At 44.6% G+C, this 25,189-nt stretch overlaps 1 protein-coding gene across 1 annotated transcript in view; it reads right to left on the bottom strand.

The window, feature by feature from the left end:
• Nucleotides 1–25,189, bottom strand: part of LOC148454303 (usherin-like) — a gene marked incomplete at both ends in the record, with an annotated part of 948,215 nt that overhangs the window by 515,716 nt on the left and 407,310 nt on the right. Inside the window, 2 exons of the mRNA XM_088461074.1 lie at nt 627–788; nt 15,344–15,457. Of these exons, the coding sequence (XP_088317200.1) occupies nt 627–788; nt 15,344–15,457 (276 nt within the window). The remainder of the gene's footprint in view (nt 1–626; nt 789–15,343; nt 15,458–25,189) is intronic.

Genomic DNA, 25,189 nt, shown 5'->3' with positions numbered 1-25,189 from the left:
TAAGCCCTACCTCCAACCTCTCCCTTCCCTACACAGGGTCACCCGATGCTGTTACTCTTCTCTGCAGCGTACCGTCACTCGACTCTCCCTACTGTCACACATACGGAGAGATCATGCAAACTCCGCACAGACAGTGCTGGTCAGAATCATATCCATGGCCACAGCACTGTGAGACAGCAATACTAACCACTGTGCTACCCATAGGATAAGAGCTGGGATGTGTCTGGGGTAGGACTGGGAACAGAGCACATGAGACAGGATTTATAAAGTTTGGTAAAGTAGGATCAAATCATTTGCAAAGAAAACAATGGTCGCTCCTTTAAAGCCCACGTTAGCGTCTTTAATGGAAAAGCGCAGAGAGTGGTTACTTTGAGCGATGCTGTAATAGGATGTACAGTATATTGTGAGGAGGCGCAGAAATCGCTTCATGTTTATCTTTTTGCTTTTGAATAGTTTTTCTGACTTGACCGCCGTCTATTCATTGAGCTGAACACAAGGGGGTATTGGGGCAGCGCGGTGTGACGTTCCTTATATACAGTATATTCTTTCACTCTGTCTGTGTGACGCTTGTACGTATCTGCAGTCATATTTCCATTGTCATTTACATACATATAATAAAGACTTACCAGTGACATTGTATTCTGTCCCAATCCCTGTATAAATCTGCCATCCATCCATGTACAAAGTATACATTGTTATAACCCCGTTCGGATGCTTGGGTGGAGACCAGTGTAAATATAATGAATTAGGAAATGATTTTGCAGTGGGTGCCTGGACATCACCTGGAGCTGGAAGGGAATGTCACATAGGTAATTCATCCTTTGTACAGACAACATGAACAATAATACACACTCCGAGCCACATACAATGGTCACGGTTCATTCAGTCTTAGTTACACTTTACAGAACATGGGTATCTATAGGAGACACACATCAGACTATATCTGCAGAGCCAGATGGTTTGGACTCTCAAAGGTGTTTGTCAGTGACCGTAAGGTTGATTATTGAATCTCCCACCAACTCATGACAGCACCCCAAATATGATATATATTTTATTTATTTATAACTACTGTATGTACGGGAAGCAATCGGGAAGCCAACTGCTTAAATACCGGCAGCCGGCTTCCCGACTGTCATAACCCGGCAAGCGTGAAATGCCGGGCGTCTAGATGTAGATGCCCGCATTTCCCCGACGCCGGGAGACCGGTGCCCGGCATCCCGATCGTAGTGATGCCGGGCGCTGCGAGCGGACAGCCACGGGGGGGAGGGTTAGGTTTAGAGCTCCCGGGGGGGGGGGCTTAGGGTTAGGCACCCCCCCGGGAGGGTTAGGGTTAAGCTAGGGGAGGGAGGGTTAGGGTTAGGCACCCCCGGGGGGGACTTAGGGTTAGGCACCCCCCCGGGGGACTTAGGTTTAGGCAGCGGGGAAGGGGGTGGTTAGGGTTAGGCACTTAGAGGGGGGATTAGGGTTAGGCACTTGGGGGGGAAGTTAGGGTTAGGCACCCCTAAGGAGGGTTAGGGTTAGGGGGGTTAGGTTAGGTTAGTAGATACTTACCTATCCACAATCGGGATTTCCAGCGCTGTCGGGCTTCCGCTGCTTCTAACTCTGCTCTTGTCGGGCTGCCGCTGACGGGAATCGAACCGCCGGCCGCGGTATTTCATACCCATTCCGTATGTACAGTGTACGTTATTCCAGCTCAGGCTGAGCAGTGTAGAAACACCGGTCAGCTTTTGCTTCCTGCTCTATGTAAGACATGTACAGACCCCTCATTTCCATGCAGCATCTGGCTATTCTGTGATTGGATATTTATGTTAACCCTTTATTTCATTGCATTTAGACTCATTTACATCCAAAATACTGTATGTCCCAAACTGGGCTTGCTCTATAGAAACACACCCTGGCACTCGCAGGTAGAAAGCTCATTGCACCATAGAGGCCAATCAAATCCTAGTTTTTACTGGCAATGCAGTATGGTATGGCCACTTACACTCACCATAGCCAACGTGATATATTTTATAACTCAGTCTGATACTTTATATTCCTGTGTAAGTACAATTCCAGGGACCGACTCCACAGCCCTGCACAAATCACACCATGGTGACATGTTATTAGAACTAGGCTGTCCCTGGAGATAATATATATGTAGTTCCGTTTGGCTGTTTGTCTTTCAGGTCTTTTCTAGACAGTTTTTCAATTACTTGAACAGAGGGCCTAATTCAGAGCCGCTCGTAAGCGGCCGCTCGTTCGTTCCGAGCGATGTTCGCACAACTGCGCATGCATATGGGTTGTAATACGCATGAGCGAACCAGTCATTGCGGTCGGAAATTGTGAGCTCGCAAAATAGCGAGTGCCTGCTAATTTGAGTGACAGGATGAGGCGTTTGTGGGTGGTAACAGGGGAAGGTGCTTGAAAACGGGGAGTGGAGATCCGAACGCAGGCGTGCCAAAAGGTCAAAACGGGCGTTTTAAGGGTGTGCATAATTAACAAAGCAGCGTCATCGACCTCGTCACTTGGTTGTCTCTTAGCCTGAACTGTTCGCATGATTGCGGTAGGAAAATCCAACCACAAGCACTGCGAGCAGTTCATTCGCCTTTCGATGTACTCGATTAATCAAATAAATAGCAGAGATGACGTACGATGCGAGCGACCAGGGGGCGTCTTTACAAAATAGCGAGCGCATTTTTAGTTCGCTCGCTCAGACATAGAGGCGTCAACAGACCGCAAAGAGCGAACGCTCAACTTAAATAGCCGGCCCCTTTTTCTGAACGAGCGAGCGCAAATAGCGTCCGGCTCTGAATCAGGCCCAGATTTCTTACCCATGCAGCTAATAGCACTATCACCTGCGAGCTACTTCCAGAAGCCTGCTAATGGGGCCTACATTCAGTAAGCAGACTCCCTGCCTTCTTCTATTCCCCATTTCAGTAGCCCATCCCATCCTACTCCAGTCACTTCAATCTGTCCTATATCTCTCATTTGTCTCTATAAACATGCTTGTAACTGTAACTTTAATGTCTATTTGTCTGTAACTTTATTAATCTTGCAGCAAACATATTGTAAGGGGGCTTCACCAATAGATATAACATATTTTGGTTTGTTATATAGGCCGTAGACTAGCATGGAAACATGGGAAGTTCCTTACCGTGTAGACTGGGAGTGAGTATCTGAATGTTACAGTGTCTAACACTACTTTGTCAGTACTGGACACCCCAGAATGGTTACATGCCAACAAAAAATAAAATCAGATACCATTTTATAAGTTCATAAGGTGGCAAAGAGATTAATGAAAAATATTAGCTAGAGAACATATACAAATGTATTTATGACGAAACATGTTTAATACAGTAACTTATACTGTACATGCCTTACATTTCCATAACTTGTACTGTCCATGCCTTCCCTTCCCATAACTTGTACTGTACATACTGTACCTTACTTTCCCATAAGTTGTACTATCCATGCCTTACCTTCCCATAAGTTGTACAGTACATTCCTTACTTTCACATAATGTATACAGTACATATCTTACTTTCCCATAACTTATACTGTATATGCCTTACATTTCCATAACGTGTACTGTACATGCCTTACATTTCCTTAACTTGTGCTGTACATACCTTACTTCCCCATAACTTGTACTGTCCATGCCTTATCTTCCCATAAGTTGTACTGTACATACATTACTTTCCCATAACTTGTACTGTACATGCCTTACATTTCCATAACTTGTAATGTACATACTGTACCTTACTTTCCCATGACTTGTACTGTCCATGCCTAACCTTTCCATAACTTGTACTGTACATAGCTTACTTTCCCATAACTTGTACTGTACATGGCTTACATTACCATAACAAGTACTGTACATACCTTACTTTCCCATAACTTGAACTGTACATTAACTTGTGCTGTACATACCTTACTTCCCCATAACTTGTACTGTCCATGCCTTATCTTCCCATAAGTTGTACTGTACATACATTACTTTCCCATAACTTGTACTGTACATGCCTTACATTTCCATAACTTGTAATGTACATACTGTACCTTACTTTCCCATGACTTGTACTGTCCATGCCTAACCTTTCCATAACTTGTACTGTACATAGCTTACTTTCCCATAACTTGTACTGTACATGGCTTACATTACCATAACAAGTACTGTACATACCTTACTTTCCCATAACTTGAACTGTACATGCCTTACTTTCCCATAACTTGTACTGTACATGCCTTAACTTCCCATAGCTTGCACTGTAACTGCCTTACTGTACCTTCTATAACTTGTACTGTATATACCTTACCTTCCCATAACTTGTACTGTACATACCTTACTTTCCCATAACTTGTACTGTACATGCCTTACTTTCCCTTAACTTATACTGTACATGTCTTACTTTACCATAACTTGTACTGTACATACTTTACCTTCCCATAACTTGTACTATACATGCCTTAACTTCCCATAGCTTGTACTGCAAATGCCTTACTGTACCTTTATATAACTTGGACTGTACAGGCCTTACCTTCCCATAAATTGTACTGTACATGCCTTATTTTCCCATAACTTGTACTGTACAAACCTTACCTTCCCATAACTTGTACTGTACATACCTTACTTTCCCATAACTTGTACTGTACATACCTTACTTTACCATAACTTGTACTGTACATGCCTTAACTTCTCATAGCTTGTACTGTAAATGCCTTAACTTCTCATAGCTTGTACTGTAAATGCCTTACTGTACCTTTATATAACTTGTACTGTACACACCTTACCCTCCATAACTTGTATTGTAATACCTTACCTTCCCATAAATTGTACTGTACATGCCTTACTTTCCCATAACTTGTACTGTACGTACCTTAACTTCCCATAACTTGTACTGTACATACCTTACTTTCCCATAAATTGTACTTTACATGCCTTAACTTCCCATAACCATGCCTTAACTTCCCATAACTTGTACTGTACATGCCTTACTTTCCCATAACTTCTACTGTACATACCTTACCTTCCCATAACTTGTACTGTACATACCTTATTTTCCCATAAATTGTACTGTACATGCTTTAACTTCCCATAACTTGTACTGTACATGCCTTACTTTCCCATAACTTCTACTGTACATACCTTACCTTCCCATAACTTGTACTGTACATACCTTATTTTCCCATAAATTGAACTGTACATGCTTTAACTTCCCATAACTTGTACTGTACTTGCCTTACCTTCCCACAACTTGTTTTGTAAATTATTATTATTTATTATCATTTATTTATATGGCACCACAAGTGTTTCTCAGTACCTTACAAAGTACATAAACAAAATAGATTGACCAGTGACTTGCAGTACAATACAATACAGGACGAGGACAAGGATAATATACATTGCTACATTAGCTACCATAACACTCAGTTAAGCAACAGAGCAAAGCAGCCAAGTTTTCGGTGCCCTAGTGGGGAGTAAGAAGTAGACGAAAGTAAAGTAAGGAGAAGCACAAGAGGGTAGAGGGCCCTGCTCGTAACAGCTTACATTCTAAAAGGGAGGGGCACACAAACAGGAGTGACACAGATGATGAAATAGTTGGTCTTGAGAGCCCGTTTGAAGGATTGTGGAGAGGTGGAGAGTCTGATGGAAAAATCTTGGAGGCGGGAGATGGAGGAAGTAATCAGTTGGCATGAGAGGCGGCATGCACTTGTTGAATGAAGAGGGAGGACAGGAGAGTGAAGAGAGATGAGGTCAGAGAAGTAAATGGGAGAGAAATGGGTGAGGGCACTGTAAGTGAGTGTAAGGACCTTAAATTGGGTTCTAAAAGGCAAGGGGAGCCAGTGGAGGGCTTGTAGGAGAGGGGAGGCAGATGCAGAGCATTTGGAGAGGAAGATGAGTCGAGCAGCAGCATTGAGGACAGACTGGAGAGGAGAGAGATGGGAGTTGGGGAGGCCAGAGAGGAGGAGGTTACAGTAGTCCAATCTGGAGATGACCAGTGAGTGTAAGTTTTAGTGTCATCCTGGGTGAGAAAGGGTCTAATCGTGGAAATATTTTTAAAATGGAAACGACAGGACTGTGAGAGATTCTGGATATGTGGTTTGTAGGAGAGCGAGGAGTCCAGGATGACTCCAAGATAGCGCACTTTGGGGCTAGTGGAGATAGTTGTGCCATCAATTGTTCTTCCATAACTTGTGCTGTACATGCCTTACCTTTCCATATATTGCATTGTACATGACTTATCTTTCCATAACTTATAAATTCCTTACATTACCTCAGTCTCTTAAGCTGGGAACACACCATACGATCGTGCGACCCAGCAAAGGTGCGATGCGATGTAACGATAAATCATAAACGCCGTATACACTGCAAGATCCTGTGTATGACGGCTGCAGGTAACAACAACGCATCGTTCATTGCATCGTCCTATCGGATACGCAGAACAGCAGATGGGATGATGCAATGAATGACCATTGTGAATCGGGCGTACACACTATATAATGTGTACAATATATCGATTCGGTCACATAACCTATCGTACAATACATTGTATAGTGTGTACCCAGCTTTACAAATAGTACTATGAGAAGTGCTACATAATGACTCTACAGTCGGTTTGTTTCAGTAACCGCTCCACCTATAAACTCACTATGCTCCAGCACAATGCACACACACACACACACACAGACACGCACACAGACACGCACACACACACAAACACAGACACGCGCACACACACGCGCACACACACACAGACACGAGCACACACACGCGCACACACATACACGCACACAGACACACACATACACGCACACGTGCACACACACGTGCACACACACACATACAGACGCACACACACACATACAGACACACACACGCGCACAGACACGTGCACACACACACATACACGCACACACACATACACGCGCACACACACAGACACGTACACACACACACAGACACGCGCACACACATACACGCACACGCACGCACACACACACACACACACACACACACAGACAAGCGCACACACACACACACGCCTCCCCCCCCACTTCAAAAGTCTTTAAAACAAAGCTGATATATCATAAATATCACAATAAATTTAAGTTTTTGCAGTTTCTTATGCACTTTAATGCCTGTTGGAAAGCTCCCAGCCTAATTTGGACACCTGCATCCTGATTTCATATTTGGGTAACATATTTGTGGCCACACCCACAGCGACTGCACAGTATATATGATCAGAAGTATAACTTATATGAAATATAGCATAGTTCCTCTAACACAAGCATCAGGCAATCCTACACTGTCATACTTATTGTATAACATTAGCAGACGATCACACAAGTGGTAAGTAATATATGCAGCATATTCTGCTGGTGTTTCCCACTTTGCATCCATTCTCTGCCTGTTAGTGCAACAGAATAAAATAGAAATCTGCTCCATTGACTTTATGTCTACTCATTGCAGAGGTAAAAACAGCGTCCCCTTGTAGTGTTATCTGATTTCTGTAGGAAAATCTATTCCTGCATAACGATGGTCTATAGGATAGTGCCCCTGCATTAATCCATGATTTGTTTTTCATGTATTTGCAATTCATATGCACCCGTACTTCACTATGCAAATGAGCATTAAAAGAAAGTGCCTGAAATGGGTCATTTTTATAATGTGATTGTCCTGCCCCCCCCCCCCCCCCCCTATCTGTACCACGTAATGCACATTCATCACACTGTCAGGGTACAGGCGTCTCAATAATTACCTTGTTTTGTGAAGAAATAAAAAAACTTGGCCAACTAAAAGTGCGCAGTTTGAGGACGTCATTTTCACTGAACCACAGTAACCTTTTAGTTGTGTGGTATAAATAACCAATGGAAGTAAGTGTAGGTGTTGTGATAGGATCACTGGTAAAGTGGTCTGTGACAGGGACATTTATCCCAGATTCCTGTCTTATGTGTTTTAAATCCCCAGGAGAAAGTCTGCAGTGTAGCAGGCTTGAGTTTCGGCTTTTTGAAAAGCCGGTTTGGGACCTGGGGGTTGTGGTTGAGAGGAGAGGGAGGGCTCCATCCATGGCCACTCCAGGTTTTGGTTCTCGCAGCCTGGTAACAGGCTTGATTGGGTTCCCACCTGAGAGTGGCCAATATAAGCCTAGTGTGTTTAGGGCTGTGTCTCACCTGGGAGAGCAGACAGGGAGTTTGCTCAGAGACACTTGGAAAACCTATCTGTGAGTGTTGTGCTGTACCTTTGTTGCTGGTGAGGGCATTAGGCCCTGCCAGGTTCTGGTAGTGAGGGAACTACCTGTGAAGTTTGTGCCCCGACAGGGCTAGGACTTATGTTTATGTTTTCTTTATGTTATTTCTGACATTGTACAATAAAGACTGGCACCGACCAGCTTGTACTTGCATCCAGACTGGTGTGCTGCTTCCCTGCTGCTGTGTGTGTGTGTAAGGAAGGAGTCCTCTACCCAGGAGAGGGACCCCCTAACCTAACTGTGTCACAATATGGTGGAGAATGCAGGCAACCACACACACTGAAGTTGCAGCAAGAGGAAAACTTTCCATTTAAAAATTAAAGGGACAGACACCCAATTGGTGAGTGTGGAAATAACACTGTGTCCTTGGAGTCCCATAGAGGAAGCGTCAGCCAATGCTCAGAGAGGCAAGGTTCAGTTTCCAACCTACACCCCAGGACAAAGTGGAGGACATTATTAAGGCCTTGCTCCAAGCTACAGCAGCTCAGCAGGAGACAAACAAACTTCAGCAGGAATCTACCAGAGCTCAGCAGGAGACGAACAAACTTCAGCAGGAATCTACCTGGGTTCAGCAGGAATCCACCAGGGTGCAACTGTTGGCCTTGGAGACAGCCCAGAGGCAACAACAGGTCGCCATCGAGGAAACCCGCCAGGCCTTAGCGGAAAACAGCCGGGCCTTAGCGGAAAACAGCCAGGCCATAAAAGAGGTGGTACAGCACCTGGTCGCCCAGCCCAGAGATGTTACCACTGGTCCTCCCACCACCACTCACTCCATACGAGCCAGTCACTTCCTCCAAAAGATGACTTCGAGCGATGATGTGGAGGCCTACCTCACCGCATTTGAAAGAACGGCCGAAAGGGAGAGTTGGCCCAAGGAGCAGTGGGCAGGTCTGGTGGCACCTTTTTTGTCTGGGGAGCCACAAAAAGCATATTTCGACTTATGCCTGGCTGATGCCAAGGACTATACAAAACTAAAACAGGAGATCCTAACTCGCTTGGGAGTCACCACCTTTGTTGGTTCCCAATGGGTCCACCGCTGGGAGTTCCATAGGGACAAGCCTCCACGTTCAGATGCATGACCTCGTCCATCTGTCCTCAAAATGGCTACAGCCCGAGACGCTGACGGGACCACAGATCGTGGAAAGGGTCGTGATGGACCGGTACCTGCGATTGTTACCCGCGACTCTGCGCAAGTGGGTGAGCCATGCAGACCCTAAGTCCGCGGACCAGTTGGTCGAGCTGGTGGAGAGGTACGTGGCGGCTGAGGAGCTGATGAGTATGCCCCACCGAGCCCCGATGGTGCACCGGTGAACTCCCACAGACACTGGTAAGACTGTTCCAGGGGAGAAGGGTGCTGGGCGGTGGGATGTACCTAAGACTGAGGGTGTAGAACCTGGAGACAGGCCTGCCAGGCCAGGAAGGTTCTTGCCCCGTAAACGACTAGACATTAATATGATTCAGTGTTTCCGGTGTGGTGACTTTGGCCATATTTCCGCTAATTGTTCACTTACAAATGAACCTATGCAATGTGATACTGCTCATGTCTACCGCAGGGGGTCTCTCTTTGCACAGACAGCATGTATGGCTGACCGGCAGGCTGAGACTGATAAGCACATGTGTGTACTCACTGTAGATGGCAACCGAGTAGAGGCACTGTTAGACTCTGGTAGCTTGGTGACACTTATAAAAGCTGAGCTGGTGAACCCCTTGAGGCGTAAGGGGAAAACTGTTGGTGTGACCTGCATACATGGGGATACTCGATATTATGTTACTGCCGAGGTGAACATCGAGACACCATGTGGTTCTGCTACAGTTTCTGTGGGTTTGGTGCCTGGTCTGATGTGCGATGCAATATTGGGGAGAGACTTTGCTCACTTCTGGAAGTTGTGGGAAAGTCGTTTTGTTCCAGAAGTGAACAACCCCGATCCATTTGAGAAGGTTGTCGATGTAGTGGAGGAGGGAGTTTCTTCTGAGTCAGAGTTATTCCCTTTTTCTACTATGATTGGCGAACTAGAGAATGCGGAGCGTGACGGTGGCCCGCCAACTGATGTGCCTCCCATTGAGGTGGGAAGTGTTGTTGGGCCAGTGGATCGTCTGCCTGATTTAGAGGTCAGAAGAGAGGTCTTTGCCGTGGAGCAGTTGAATGACCCTACTTTGGTAAAAGCCAGGGAGAATGTAAAAGTAGTTGATGGTAAACCCGTAGACCCTGATAGTCCTTTGTCCTGTCCCCACATGGCAATGTGTCAGGATTTGTTATATCAGGTGACTAAGAAGGGGGAAGATGTTGTGGAACAACTAATAGTTCCATTGCCTATTATAGAGGTGCCGATAGTGAGAGAGCACCTGAAACGGGCTCAACAGGCACAGCAGAGGGTATACAACTGCAATGCTCGGTTACGCAGCTTTGCTCCTGGGGACAGAGTGTTAGTGTTGGTTCCCACTGTGGAAAATAAACTTTTGGCTAAATGGCAAGGGCCCTTTGAAATCTTAGAGTGGGACAGGTCAATTACAAAGTTTACCAGCCGGGGAAAAGAAAGCCGGAACAGATATGCCATATAAATCTGTTAAAGCCCTGGAAAGATAGAACGGTACTGTCGGCCGTCCGAGTCCCTCCAGTAAATCCAGGGCCCTTAGTTCCCGAAGTGACAGTGGCTAAAACCCTGTCGGCAATTCAACAACGAGAGGTCAAGGAGTTTCTGGTTAGAAATAGGGTGCTGTTCTCTGACGTACCTGGGAAAACCTCGGTCATTAAACATGACATCATCACTGACCCAGGGGTTAAAGTTAATCTAAAGCCCTATAGGTTACCAGAAGCACCAAGAGCATTGGTGTCGAAAGAAATTAAAAATATGCCAGAGTTAGGGGTTATTGAAGTATCACATAGTGAATGGTCAAGTCCCATTGTGTTGATTCCAAAGCCCGACGGGAGTGTGCGTTTCTGCAATGACTTCCGAAAGTTGAACAGTGTTTCAAAATTCGATGCCTACCCAGTGCCACAGTGGAGAAGGAGGCGTTGGCCATAAAGTGGGCGTTACAAACTTTTACATTTTCATTGGAACACAGGCCAGGGGGCCTGTTGTCTAAAGCAGACGCGTTGTCACGCGTTCATTGTTTGGGGGCTTCAGTTGTTCCGCGCCATAGGTCGAAACAAAGGGGGGGATATGTGATAGGATCACTGGTAAAGTGGTCTGTGACAGGGACATTTATCCCAGATTCCTGTCCTATGTGTTTTAAATCCCCAGGAGAAAGTCTGCAGTGTAGCAGGCTTGAGTTTCGGCTTTTTGAAAAGCCGGTTTGGGACCTGGGGGTTGTGGGTGAGAGGAGAGGGAGGGCTCCACCCACGGCCACTCCAGGTTTTGGTTCTCACAGCCTGGTAACAGGCTTGATTGGGTTCCCACCTGAAAGTGGCCAATATAAACCTAGTGTGTTGAGGGCTGATTGTCTCACCTGGGAGAGCAGACAGGGAGTTTGCTCAGAGACACTTGGAAAACCTATCTGTGAGTGTTGTGCTGTACCTTTGTTGCTGGTGAGGGCATTAGGCCCTGCCAGGTTCTGGTAGTGAGGGAACTACCTGTGAAGTTAGTGCCCCGACAGGGCTAGGATTTATGTTTATGTTTTCTTTATGTTATTTCTGACATTGTACAATAAAGACTGGCGCCGACCAGCTTGTACTTGCATCCAGACTGGTGTGCTGCTTCCCTGCTGCTGTGTGTGTGTGTGTGTGTGTGTGTGTGTAAGGAAGGAGTCCCCTACCCAGGAGAGGGACCCCCTAACCTAACTGTCACAGTGTGTATAATGGATTTGTGTGTATTGTGCACATACATGCAGTGTTAGTTGTGTGGTATAAATAACCAATGGAAGTAAGTGTAGGTGTGTATGGATTCGTGTGTATTGTGCACTTACATGCAGTGTTAGTTGTGTGGTATAAATAACCAATGGAAGTAAGTGTAGGTGTGTATGGATTAGTGTGTATTGTGCACTTACATGCAGTGTTAGTTGTGTGGTATAAATAACCAATGGAAGTAAGTGTAGGTGTGTATTGTGCACTTACATGCAGTGTTAGTTGTGTGGTATAAATAACCAATGGAAGTAAGTGTAGGTGTGTATGGATTAGTGTGTATTGTGCACTTACATGCAGTGTTAGTTGTGTGGTATAAGTAATGAATGGAAGTAAGTGTAGGTGTGTATGGATTAGTGTGTATTGTGCACTTACATGCAGTGTTAGTTGTGTGGTATAAGTAATGAATGGAAGTAAGTGTAGGTGTGTATGGATTAGTGTGTATTGTGCACTTACATGCAGTGTTAGTTAGTGACCTATTGCCTTTGGCCTGTTATAGAGATGACCCTACGGCCGCCACAAATTAATATGCAGTGGTTGTGGCAAAATTTGCAAATGTCGAAGCCGCCAGGATTTGTATTGCGACACCCAGCGGCGGCTTCGCAAATCCAAGTGATTGTAGCGATAAGCGTCAACAGTAATGAAATGTGACGCATGAACAGTACGACTCACCACATGCGCAAATTACCGATAATCGCTCGGCTGCGTAAACGGCGCCATTGTGCCCATCTCTGAAACAGGCCCTAAATCCTTGTCATTGTCATTTAGGAATATAAAATATTACGGCACTATTTGTATGCAAGAATTCATTGTATTTAATTGTCCCTGCTTTTATAGTCTACTGCAGCATTAGACACCCTGTGGCTCTCAGATGTGGGGGCACTACAAGTTCCATCATGACACCAGTCATCAGACAATGCAGATAGCTGAATCAGAGCATTAAACATATACATTAATATCAATTGTCCCTTAATATTCAGGAGGAAATGTTTGTCCCTGTTTTTCAGTTCATAGGGCAGAATAACATTTCTATCTTCTGAATGTTAGATGCCAATCTTACCATGTGTAATTATGCTCCAGGGTCCTATCACTAATTGATGCGGAGTAATTACAATGCTCATCTTAAGTCCTGGCTGCAGTGAAGGGGGGCTCATCTGGTGTTAATACCGAAGGTTTCCCAGCTGCTGCCCCCGAACGTCCCCTGTCTCCAGCTTGTGGGGCACCTGGAAAGTAACTTCTTACCACTGGCCCCCTCTTCTGTGACAGAATAACATCATGTGTGCCGATGGCAGGGGGCGTCGACGCCCATCTCTAGTGTGGCGCAGCTTATATTAGAGACCCCCGTATTTTTGGTTTTGGATCTGGATTCATCTTTGTGTTTTGGTTTTAAAACGGCTAAAATGATGTCATTGTGACCTGTTAGCATCCGATCCCAAATCCGAACTCGGACTCCGTCTGACTCACAACCCCTAAATTGTGGTTGTTGCCGCACGTCTCTAGATTACATTCACAAACGGTTATTTATGAATGTGCAGAACTTTATATTTTTTCCTTTCCAGGAAGAGATGAAGAAGATCGGGTGAGGCCAACACTACCGTATGCGATTCCCGGAGAAAGGCGCCATCGCAGCCACCATCTTTCCCGTTTCACTAATAAGTGGCCAGGATGTCAGAGGGAACGTTTGGCTGGATTCAGAGCTCTGCGCTACTCCCATGGTTACTCAGTTGAGCGATAATCACCAATCCGGCAGTCTGCACGTGTGTCTGAGTCGCACTGCGCATGTGCCAAGACACATTACCGTAGTCGCTCACAGCGACTTTCTTTCTCGCAGTGTTACTGACAGGCAGGGAGCGTTTGGGGGAGATAGCGGGAAGTAGTCGCAGAGAAGGCAGGCGTGCCGCGACCACCTCTGGAGTGAGTCACAGCCGGTGTCTGCGATACTGTATGTCATTAACATGGCTCTGGCGGCGCAGTAAATGTGCGTGACGTCAGGGTTACTCAGAGCGGCAATAATGGAAGGATCTGCGACCAATGTGCGTCTTTGTACGCCGATGCTGTGATTTGCAAAGCCGCAGACGGGCGGCTCAATACATTTCTCGGTGTCTGCGACATTGGCATATTGTCGCACAGATGCTGCATACGGGATTACAGCTGCAATGGCATTAGCGTACGTCCCTGAATTAGGTTCTTCTTCTCCTCCAGAGTCCATTGGGACATCCCAAAATTCGTGAGTTCCCCGTACAGTCTGCGAGAGTATTAAGCGCCATAGAACAGTACTTCAGTGGGAAAATAGGGGACGAAAAAAAAAAATCCCAACAGGGGCGTATTTAGAGAGGAGGGGGCCCGTGTTTACACACCGTCCGGGGCCCCCTCCTCTCTCTCCGGCAGCCGCGGCACCAGATTGTGCCCGGAGTCTACTGCGCATGCGCAGGATTTGCCTACTGCGACGCCCATTTTCCAGGCATTCTGTATAGCGCCTCTCCAGCTGACGTGGGACTTCGGAGAGGTAAGTATTAGAGTATGGGTGTAGGGTCTGCGGTGTGGGCCCCCCCGGGACCCAGGGGCCCGTGTGCACCGTACACCTTGCACCCATTATAGAAACCACCTTTCTCCTTTAAACGGTCACAAGCAATGTACTGTACATGGTGAAGTACTATACAGGCACAACATACAGTACGTGTAACGCTGGACTCAATGTAGGTAAAAGCCATCTGCGTCCTGTACAATGCTGAGGTTATATCATGTGCTGGGATCTGATTAATAGCGCACATGCTAAAATGATTAATTTGGCTTCCAATTGGCATTTGGTATCTCTGCTAACTTGTAATAACTGTTGCCCGTACTGGTCTTTAGCACTTAAAAGAGACCAAAGAAAGCCGCCATTTGATTCTCGGTTTCATACTGTGCCATACGATCAATTCTTTTTAGTCAGACTGTCTGTAGATTTACTTCTCAGCCACAGTAAAATGAGGAAGCTTTCATTAATCTTTCAGATGCTTCGTATTAATGACAAGGCTCTTGCATGAACAATGTAACAGCAATTAAAAAGCCCATTAATCTGCATTACAGCTATTAAAGATGCATGTCATTAAAGGGTATGGAGTTTGATTCATTTAAGCACCCCCCAAAAAAATGAAGCAATTACGCTCTGGCAATGCACTTTGTCATCAAATTAGGTTCTGGTTTTCCAGCAAATGGCTCCGCAACATTTAGATTCTCTGTTTTATTATTCATGACTAAAATGTGGAAGTCAAGACCTCTGGAATTACTTTACCTTCTTGGAGAGTGGAGATGTTCAGAACATGGACGTTCTCGCTGCAACCAGCTATAGTGCAGACGGATAACGTTACACCGTACTGTGTAAAGGGCAACAGGCCTGTCAGGGTGCCTACAGGGAAAGAGAGAAAGTACTTTATCATTGGTGAGTAGCTGTATTGGTACAGTGATTGACTGTTCTGTTATATTGTTGGTGAGTAGTTGTATCGGTGTAGTTAAAGACTGTTCTATTATATTGTTGGTGAGTAGCTGTATTGTTGCGACCATCGACTGTCCTGTTATATTGCTGATGAGTAGCTGTATTGGTGTGGTCATCGACTGTTCTGTTATATTGTTGGTGAGTAGCTGTATCAGTGTGGTCATCAACTGTTCTGTTATATTGTTGGTGAGTAGCTGTATCGGTGTGGTCATCGACTGTACTGTTATATTGTTGGTGAGTAGCTGTATCGGTGTGGTCATCGACTGTACTGTTATATTGTTGGTGAGTAGCTGTATCGGTGTGGTCATCAACTGTACTGTTATATTGTTGGTGAGTAGCTGTATCGGTGTGGTCATCGACTGTACTGTTATATTGTTGGTGAGTAGCTGTATCGGTGTGGTCATCGACTGTTCTGTTATATTGTTGGTGAGTAGTTGTATCGGTGTGGTCATCGACTGTACTGTTATATTGTTGGTGAGTAGCTGTATCGGTGTGGTCATCGACTGTTCTGTTATATTGTTGGTGAGTAGTTGTATCGGTGTATTTATAGACTGTTCTGTTATAATGTTGGTGAGTAGCTGTATTGGTGTGATTATCAATTGTTCTGTTAAATTGTTGGTGAGTAGCTGTATCAGTACAGTCATCGACTGTTCTGTTATATTCTTGATGATTAACTGTAATGGTGTGGTCATCGACTGTACTGTTATATTGTTGGTGAGTAGCAGTATTAGTGTCATCATCAACTGTACTGTTATATTGTTGGTGAGTTGCTGTATTGATGTGGTCAACAACTGTTCTGTTATATTATTGATGAGTAGCTGTATTGGTGTGGTCATCGACTATTCTATTATATTGTTGGTGAGCAGCTGCACTGGTGTGGTCATCGACTGTACTATTATTTATTTGGTGAGTAGCTGTATTGGTGTGATTATCGACTGTTCTGTTATATTGTTAGTGATGAGTAGCTGTATTTGGTGTGATTATTGATTGTTCTGTTATACTCTTGGTGAGTAGCTGTACTGGTTTGGTCATCAACTGCACTGTTATATTGTTGTTGAGTAAATCTATTGTTGTGGTCATCGACTGTACTGTTATATTGTTAGTGAATAGCTGCACTGGTGTGGTCATCGAATGTACTATTATTTATTTGGTGAGTAGCTGTATTGGTGTGATTATCGACTGTTCCGTTATATTTTAGTGAGTAGCTGTATTGGTGTGATTATCGTCTGTTCTGTTATATTGTTAGTGATGAGTAGCTGTATTTGGTGTGATTATTGACTGTTCTGTTATACTCTTGGTGAATAGCTGTACTGGGGTGGTCATCGACTGTTCTGTTATATTGTTGGTGAGTAGCTGTATCGGTGTGGTCATCGACTGTTCTGTTATATCGTTGGTGAGTAGCTGTAATGTTGCGATCATCGATTGTTCTGTTATATTGTTGATGAGTAGCTGTATTGTTGTGGTCATTGATTGTTCTGTAATATTGTTGGTGAGTAGTTGTATCGGTGTATTTATAGACTGTTCTGTTATAATGTTGGTGAGGAGCTGTATCAGTTTAGTTATAGACTGTTCTGTTATAATGTTGGTGAGTAGCTGTATCGGTGTGGTCATCGACTGTACTGTTATATTGTTGGTGAGTAGCTGTATTGGTGTGATTATTCGACTGTTCTGTTATATTGTTAGTGATGAGTAGCTGTATTGTGTGATTATCGACTGTTCTGTTATATTGTTAGTGATGAGTAGCTGTATTGTGTGATTATCGACTGTACTGTTATATTGTTAGTGAGTAGCTGTACAGGGGTGGTCATCAACTGTACTGTTATATTGCTGGTGAGTAGCTGTATTGGTGTGATTATCGACTGTTCTGTTATATTGTTCGTGAATAGCTGTATTGGTGTGATTATTAGACTGTTTTGTTAAATTGTTAGTGATCAGTAGCTGTATTGGTGTGATTATCGACTGTTCTGTTATATTGTTAGTGATGAGTAGCTGTGTTGGTGTGATTATCGACTGTTCTGTTACATTGTTATTGTTAGTGATGAGTAGCTGTATTGGTGTGATTATCGACTTTTGTGTTATATTGTTGATGAGTAGCTGTATTGGTGTGGTCATCGATTGTTCTGTTATATTGTTGGTGACTGCTCTTTTATATTGTTGGTGAGTAGTTGTATTGTGTGATCATCAACTGTTCTGTTATATTGTTGGTGAGTAATTATCGGTGTGGTCATCGATTGTTCTGTTATATTGTTGGTGAGTAGCTGTATCGGTGTGGTCATCGACTGTTCTGTTATATTGTTGGCGAGTAGCTGTATCGGTGTGGTCATCGACTGTTCTGTTATATTGTTGGCGAGTAGCTGTATCGGTGTGGTCATCGACTGTTCTGTTATATTGTTGGTGAGTAGTTGTATCGGTGTATTTATAGACTGTTCTGTTATACTATTGGTGAGTAGCTGTATTGGTGTGATTATCAATTGTTCTGTTAAATTGTTGTTGAGTAGCTGTATCGATACAGTCATCGACTGTTCTGTTATTTTGTTAGTGATGAGTAGCTGTATTTGGTGTGATTATTGACTGTTCTGTTATACTCTTGGTGAGTAGTTGTACTGGTTTGGTCATCGACTGTACTGTTATATTGTTGAGTAAATGTATTGTTGTGGTCATCGACTGTACTGTTATATTGTTGGTGAGTAGCTGTACTGGGGTGGTCATCAACTGTACTGTTATATTGTTGGTGAGTAGCTGTATTGGTGTGATTATCGACTGTTCTGTTATATTGTTAGTGATGAGTAGCTGTATTGGTTTGATTATCGACTGTTCTGTTATATTGTTAGTGATGAGTAGCTGTATTGGTTTGATTATCGACTGTTCTGTTATATTGTTAGTGATGAGTAGCTGTATTGGTGTGATTATCGACTGTTCTGTTATATTGTTGATGAGTAGTTGTATTGTGTGATCATCGACTGTTCTGTTATATTGTTGGTGAGTAATTATCGGTGTGGTCATCGATTGTCCTGTTATATTGTTGGTGAGTAGCTGTATCGGTGTAGTCATCGACTGTTCTGTTATATTGCTGGTGAGTAGCTGTATCGGTGTAGTCATCGACTGTTCTGTTATATTGTTGGTGAGTAGCTGTATCGGTGTGGTCATCGACTGTTCTGTTATATTGTTGGCGAGTAGCTGTATCGGTGTGGTCATCGACTGTTCTGTTATATTGTTGGCGAGTAGCTGTATCGGTGTGGTCATCGACTGTTCTGTTATATTGTTGGTGAGTAGCTGTAATGTTGCGATCATCGACTGTTCTGTTATATTGTTGGTGAGTAGTTATATCGGTGTATTTATAGACTGTTCTGTTATAATGTTGGTGAGGAGCTGTATCAGTTTAGTTATAGACTGTTCTGTTATAATGTTGGTGAGTAGTTATATCGGAGTATTTATAGATTGTCCTGTTACATTGTTGGTGAGTAGCTGTATTGGTGTGATTATCGACTGTTCTGTTATATTGTTGATGAGTAGTTGTATTGTGTGATCATCGACTGTTCTGTTATATTGTTGGTGAGTAATTATCGGTGTGGTCATCGATTGTCCTGTTATATTGTTGGTGAGTAGCTGTATCGGTGTAGTCATCGACTGTTCTGTTATATTGCTGGTGAGTAGCTGTATCGGTGTAGTCATCGACTGTTCTGTTATATTGTTGGTGAGTAGCTGTATCGGTGTGGTCATCGACTGTTCTGTTATATTGTTGGTGAGTAGCTGTATCGGTGTGGTCATCGACTGTTCTGTTATATCGTTGGTGAGTAGCTGTAATGTTGCGATCATCGATTGTTCTGTTATATTGTTGATGAGTAGCTGTATTGTTGTGGTCATTGATTGTTCTGTAATATTGTTGGTGAGTAGTTGTATCGGTGTATTTATAGACTGTTCTGTTATAATGTTGGTGAGGAGCTGTATCAGTTTAGTTATAGACTGTTCTGTTATAATGTTGGTGAGTAGCTGTATCGGTGTGGTCATCGACTGTACTGTTATATTGTTGGTGAGTAGCTGTATTGGTGTGATTATTCGACTGTTCTGTTATATTGTTAGTGATGAGTAGCTGTATTGTGTGATTATCGACTGTTCTGTTATATTGTTAGTGATGAGTAGCTGTATTGTGTGATTATCGACTGTACTGTTATATTGTTAGTGAGTAGCTGTACAGGGGTGGTCATCAACTGTACTGTTATATTGCTGGTGAGTAGCTGTATTGGTGTGATTATCGACTGTTCTGTTATATTGTTCGTGAATAGCTGTATTGGTGTGATTATTAGACTGTTTTGTTAAATTGTTAGTGATGAGTAGCTGTATTGGTGTGATTATCGACTGTTCTGTTATATTGTTAGTGATGAGTAGCTGTGTTGGTGTGATTATCGACTGTTCTGTTACATTGTTATTGTTAGTGATGAGTAGCTGTATTGGTGTGATTATCGACTTTTGTGTTATATTGTTGATGAGTAGCTGTATTGGTGTGGTCATCGATTGTTCTGTTATATTGTTGGTGACTGCTCTTTTATATTGTTGGTGAGTAGTTGTATTGTGTGATCATCAACTGTTCTGTTATATTGTTGGTGAGTAATTATCGGTGTGGTCATCGATTGTTCTGTTATATTGTTGGTGAGTAGCTGTATCGGTGTGGTCATCGACTGTTCTGTTATATTGTTGGCGAGTAGCTGTATCGGTGTGGTCATCGACTGTTCTGTTATATTGTTGGCGAGTAGCTGTATCGGTGTGGTCATCGACTGTTCTGTTATATTGTTGGTGAGTAGTTGTATCGGTGTATTTATAGACTGTTCTGTTATACTATTGGTGAGTAGCTGTATTGGTGTGATTATCAATTGTTCTGTTAAATTGTTGTTGAGTAGCTGTATCGATACAGTCATCGACTGTTCTGTTATTTTGTTAGTGATGAGTAGCTGTATTTGGTGTGATTATTGACTGTTCTGTTATACTCTTGGTGAGTAGTTGTACTGGTTTGGTCATCGACTGTACTGTTATATTGTTGAGTAAATGTATTGTTGTGGTCATCGACTGTACTGTTATATTGTTGGTGAGTAGCTGTACTGGGGTGGTCATCAACTGTACTGTTATATTGTTGGTGAGTAGCTGTATTGGTGTGATTATCGACTGTTCTGTTATATTGTTAGTGATGAGTAGCTGTATTGGTTTGATTATCGACTGTTCTGTTATATTGTTAGTGATGAGTAGCTGTATTGGTTTGATTATCGACTGTTCTGTTATATTGTTAGTGATGAGTAGCTGTATTGGTGTGATTATCGACTGTTCTGTTATATTGTTGATGAGTAGTTGTATTGTGTGATCATCGACTGTTCTGTTATATTGTTGGTGAGTAATTATCGGTGTGGTCATCGATTGTCCTGTTATATTGTTGGTGAGTAGCTGTATCGGTGTAGTCATCGACTGTTCTGTTATATTGCTGGTGAGTAGCTGTATCGGTGTAGTCATCGACTGTTCTGTTATATTGTTGGTGAGTAGCTGTATCGGTGTGGTCATCGACTGTTCTGTTATATTGTTGGCGAGTAGCTGTATCGGTGTGGTCATCGACTGTTCTGTTATATTGTTGGCGAGTAGCTGTATCGGTGTGGTCATCGACTGTTCTGTTATATTGTTGGTGAGTAGCTGTAATGTTGCGATCATCGACTGTTCTGTTATATTGTTGGTGAGTAGTTATATCGGTGTATTTATAGACTGTTCTGTTATAATGTTGGTGAGGAGCTGTATCAGTTTAGTTATAGACTGTTCTGTTATAATGTTGGTGAGTAGTTATATCGGAGTATTTATAGATTGTCCTGTTACATTGTTGGTGAGTAGCTGTATCGGTGTGGTCATCGATTGATCTGTTATATTGTTGATGAGAAGCTGTAATGGTATGATCATCGACTGGAGTAATTTAAAAAAAGGCACCATGGTATTCAAACTTTCCTCCCACATATGAGCCAGCCCTGTGGGTGCTTGAGCACCCCAATATTTCTGATGCTTGCAGTCATTTCTGTGTATAGCATTTTTGAGTCGTGTGATGGATGCAAAATGAGCACCCCTAATAATTTGAAAAAGTTGGCTTTGTTTTATTTAAAAGACTTGCAATGATACATAATACATAAAAACCACATAAAAGATTGCAAATAACAATAACACAGGTCACCTTATCCATCCCTATCCCATCCCAATCCAACACCAACTTCCTTCCACTAAATACACTCTACCTCCATCCCTTCCTTACACACCATAACCCCCTATCCTTCACCTACCTCACACACTCCCTACGAACACCCAGAACCCTAAGTAGTAGAAAAATAAGCAAAGCTTTATAGTTGTTTGCAAAATGTTCACTCCACCAGAAATTTCCAAACCGCGAGAATGTGTATGAAGAAAACCTTAAGATTAACAAAGGAAGAGATTTCTGCCACCCACTCAACGGGGTTTCAGATGGTGCAACAATCGGGAGCAACTGATAGCATCCATCCTTCCCTTATTAATATCCATAATCCGTTTCGCCTCATGCAGAATCTCCCTCACCATCGCCTGACAGGGGAGGACTATACCACTAAGGGATACCGGACACCATGCATTTCACGTGCAATATCTAACTGCTAAGTGAACTAAAAAAATTGTGGTCAAATCAAACCTCCTATATCCCTTAAATGCCCCATAAACCCATTCAGGGGAACTCATGGCCTGAATCAGGGCCCTCCTACCTAAAAATGGAGCGGCCTCCTTGCTGCTCGCATAGCTGCGGGTGACCACCCACTCGCATAGCTGCGGGTGACCACCCACAGCTTATGTGAGTGGCCAAAATGATGGTCGCGATGGTCAAGACCATTGCGACCATTGGGCTTGCGACCAGACCCTGCGGTAGGGTCTCGCTGCCGCAAGCCGTGGAGTGCTTTTGGCTCTATCAGAGCCAAAAGCACCCCCACTGACATCACTAGTGATGTCAGTGGGGCCGGCCCCAGACGGTAGGCGTTCCCATGGGAACACCTCTGTCTGGCCAGCAACGCCCCCGGCACGCCCACCAAAGGGGGCGTGCTGTCACTCACCATCGACAGCACGCCCCCTTTGGTGCGAGACCCATAGCGACAGCGTGACTGTCGCTATGCGGGTCTCACGCATGCGCACGATGGAGCTCCCTCCGTCTTGCGCATGCACATTAGGACACCATCGACCTGCTTGTGAGCGCTCAGCGCTCGCGAGCGGGTCTGAATCAGGCCCTCAGCCATGAAAGGCACGGGATGCATAAGGCTCTGGAAACTGCTTTATAAAGCTTTATGTTGAAGGTACACTCACAGAAGATGTGGTCCATGGTCTCCTCCTCCCCTTGACATTCCTCCCATGGACAACCACAATGTCACAGCGCGCTGGGTCCTGGCCTTCTCTTTCCGGTTACAGCGGCACTGGTCGGCTCCGGACAGCAGACAGGGAGTCCCTGGCATCTGCTGCTGAAGTCCCCGGCTCCTTTTGTGCTGCAGCTCCTCATCGCGGCTGTGCACCACTCAGGAACTTACTTAAGGCACATGGGTGCCAATTCTGACATCACTATAGGCAGTAAATTTGAAGTAGCCCTATATAAGGAGAAGCCTGGCCACTTCCCTTGTGCCAGAATATAGGCTCCTAAACCTTACGCCAGCATTCCAGTGTCTACATTACTCATTGCTGACTTTGGCTTCGTGACCTGACTCTGTCTCCGTCCTGGTACTCCGGTTTGACCTTGGCTTCCTTCCATGACCTGATTAAGTCTGCTCTCTGGTAACGTCTTGACCGTTTGGTTCAGACCTGGCTTGTTGACTATGTAGTAAGCCTGCTTGTACTCCAGAACTCCAGCATCTGTACAAGGGAACCAAGTCTGTGGGCTGCGACCTGCGTGTCAGATGACGCAGCTAAGTACATATGTCCTGGCGGGGGTCACTGATGAATACCGCCAGCAAGTTAAACTCCACACCTCCAGTACTGGTTCTCGCCAATACCAAACACCTTATCACTTTCAGGCCTGACTCGTAGACTTCTTGTCTGACCACTTTCTATCCAGCCTCTAAAGAAGGGCAGCACCCAAGCCCCGAAGCCTTCTACCCATCGAGGGGGAGTCTCCATAAACAGACTCCCAAGGTTGAGTTTTATAAAGGTTGTTAATAACCCCCCCGCATGTTTGACCATACTCAGCCCCCCCCTTCCTCATCACCTGGTCTAAGTATTAGTCTTTATATGTACATTTCTGCTTGTGCACATATCTTCAGCACAGAGCTAGATGAAGCCTTTGAGGGGGTTGGGGCATTTAACATTGGGGTCCTCTCCCTCTAGTCTGCACTGCCAAGTAGCTGTGGCCACTGTGTGCCTCCTCCTCCCGCACCTCTATGAGGCACAGGTCCTACCTAGACTCCCGGGGCAGACACCAGAGCAGACCTGTGTAAAGAGATCCCTGACAAAGTACCAGTTTTGGACCCCCCTCTGATCCTTCCATACTTACCCTATACATGCCAGCATGCAGCCAGACTCTAGTGTAACCAGTCCCATGATGCTGAGCACAAGGGGGGTCAGAGGATGTGCCCCTTCAATCACGGACCCCTGATGCAGTTCAGCCTGATCTGGATTGGCCTCTGCTCTCTGGGTGTCATGGAGCTTCCGGGGCTGACCTCCCCTGCTGTACCGTGTAATGGCAGCGCAGCCTCTGCAGCACCCCCCTCTCCCATTAATATGGCTATAGGCAGTGGGTGACAGGAGGGTTCTGAGAGAGGGAGGCCCGGGGGTACTCGCACTCTCTACCCCCAATTAATCTGGCTCCACTTCAGCTTTCAATTGGGAGAGGAAAGGACAACCTGTCCGAATACAACAACAGCTACAGGCCAAGTGCTGCTTGGGTGCTATACTGGAGGGACAGAGGGGCCTATTCATGATGTTAATTATCGGGGTCTGAACGGACCACAATAACTAGCATTTTCACTCGCCGGGGCTACCGGAGCAATTGATCATTGCTCCAGCACGGTGACAGCTGATGCGAAATCAGCTGTCCCTGCGAGCGGCTTCACTGCTCCTTTTCGGATCAGCGAATCTTTACCTGTCGGAGCAATGACGGGACTGCACAACCTACAGGTCACACATGCGCACAAGAGCCCCGACGTCCGGTGGAAGGGGCCGGACAAGGGCGGAGGAAAGGAATGGGTTGAGATCCCGCAGCAGGAGCATTCGCCATCTGAAGATGACGTATGCGCACGCAGTCGAGCTTCGAATATATTATATTTGTGATATCTCTGCGTTACCTTCTTGATGAATGGCCCGAAAACGTAATGTTTACAATTGCAGGTGAAAATGTTCATTTTCAGGTGAAAAATTTAATTTTCATCTGCTTTTGTGAAAATGAAGTGATGATGAATAGGCCCCTGAATGTGGAGCTGTGACTCTACACAACCTATAGCCACAGAGATATTAAGAATGATCACAGCAGCACAGAATATTTCAGGAGAGAAGTACTGCATACAGATTGTGTAATTGTGTAAGTGAGGTTAAAGCTGCATTAAGCTACCAGAAGAGAATGGATGGAACAGATTAGTGATGTGAGAATAAATACACTGGTGCAAGCACACGGCGTGTCACACGTGTCTCTAT

This window comes from Taudactylus pleione, unplaced genomic scaffold (genome assembly GCF_031769625.1).
Source record: "Taudactylus pleione unplaced genomic scaffold, aTauple2 ptg001012l, whole genome shotgun sequence".
In the NCBI taxonomy this organism is placed as follows: Eukaryota; Metazoa; Chordata; class Amphibia; order Anura; family Myobatrachidae; genus Taudactylus; species Taudactylus pleione.
Note: the sequence above shows the minus strand (reverse complement) of the source record. Positions and strands in the feature narration are given on the sequence as shown.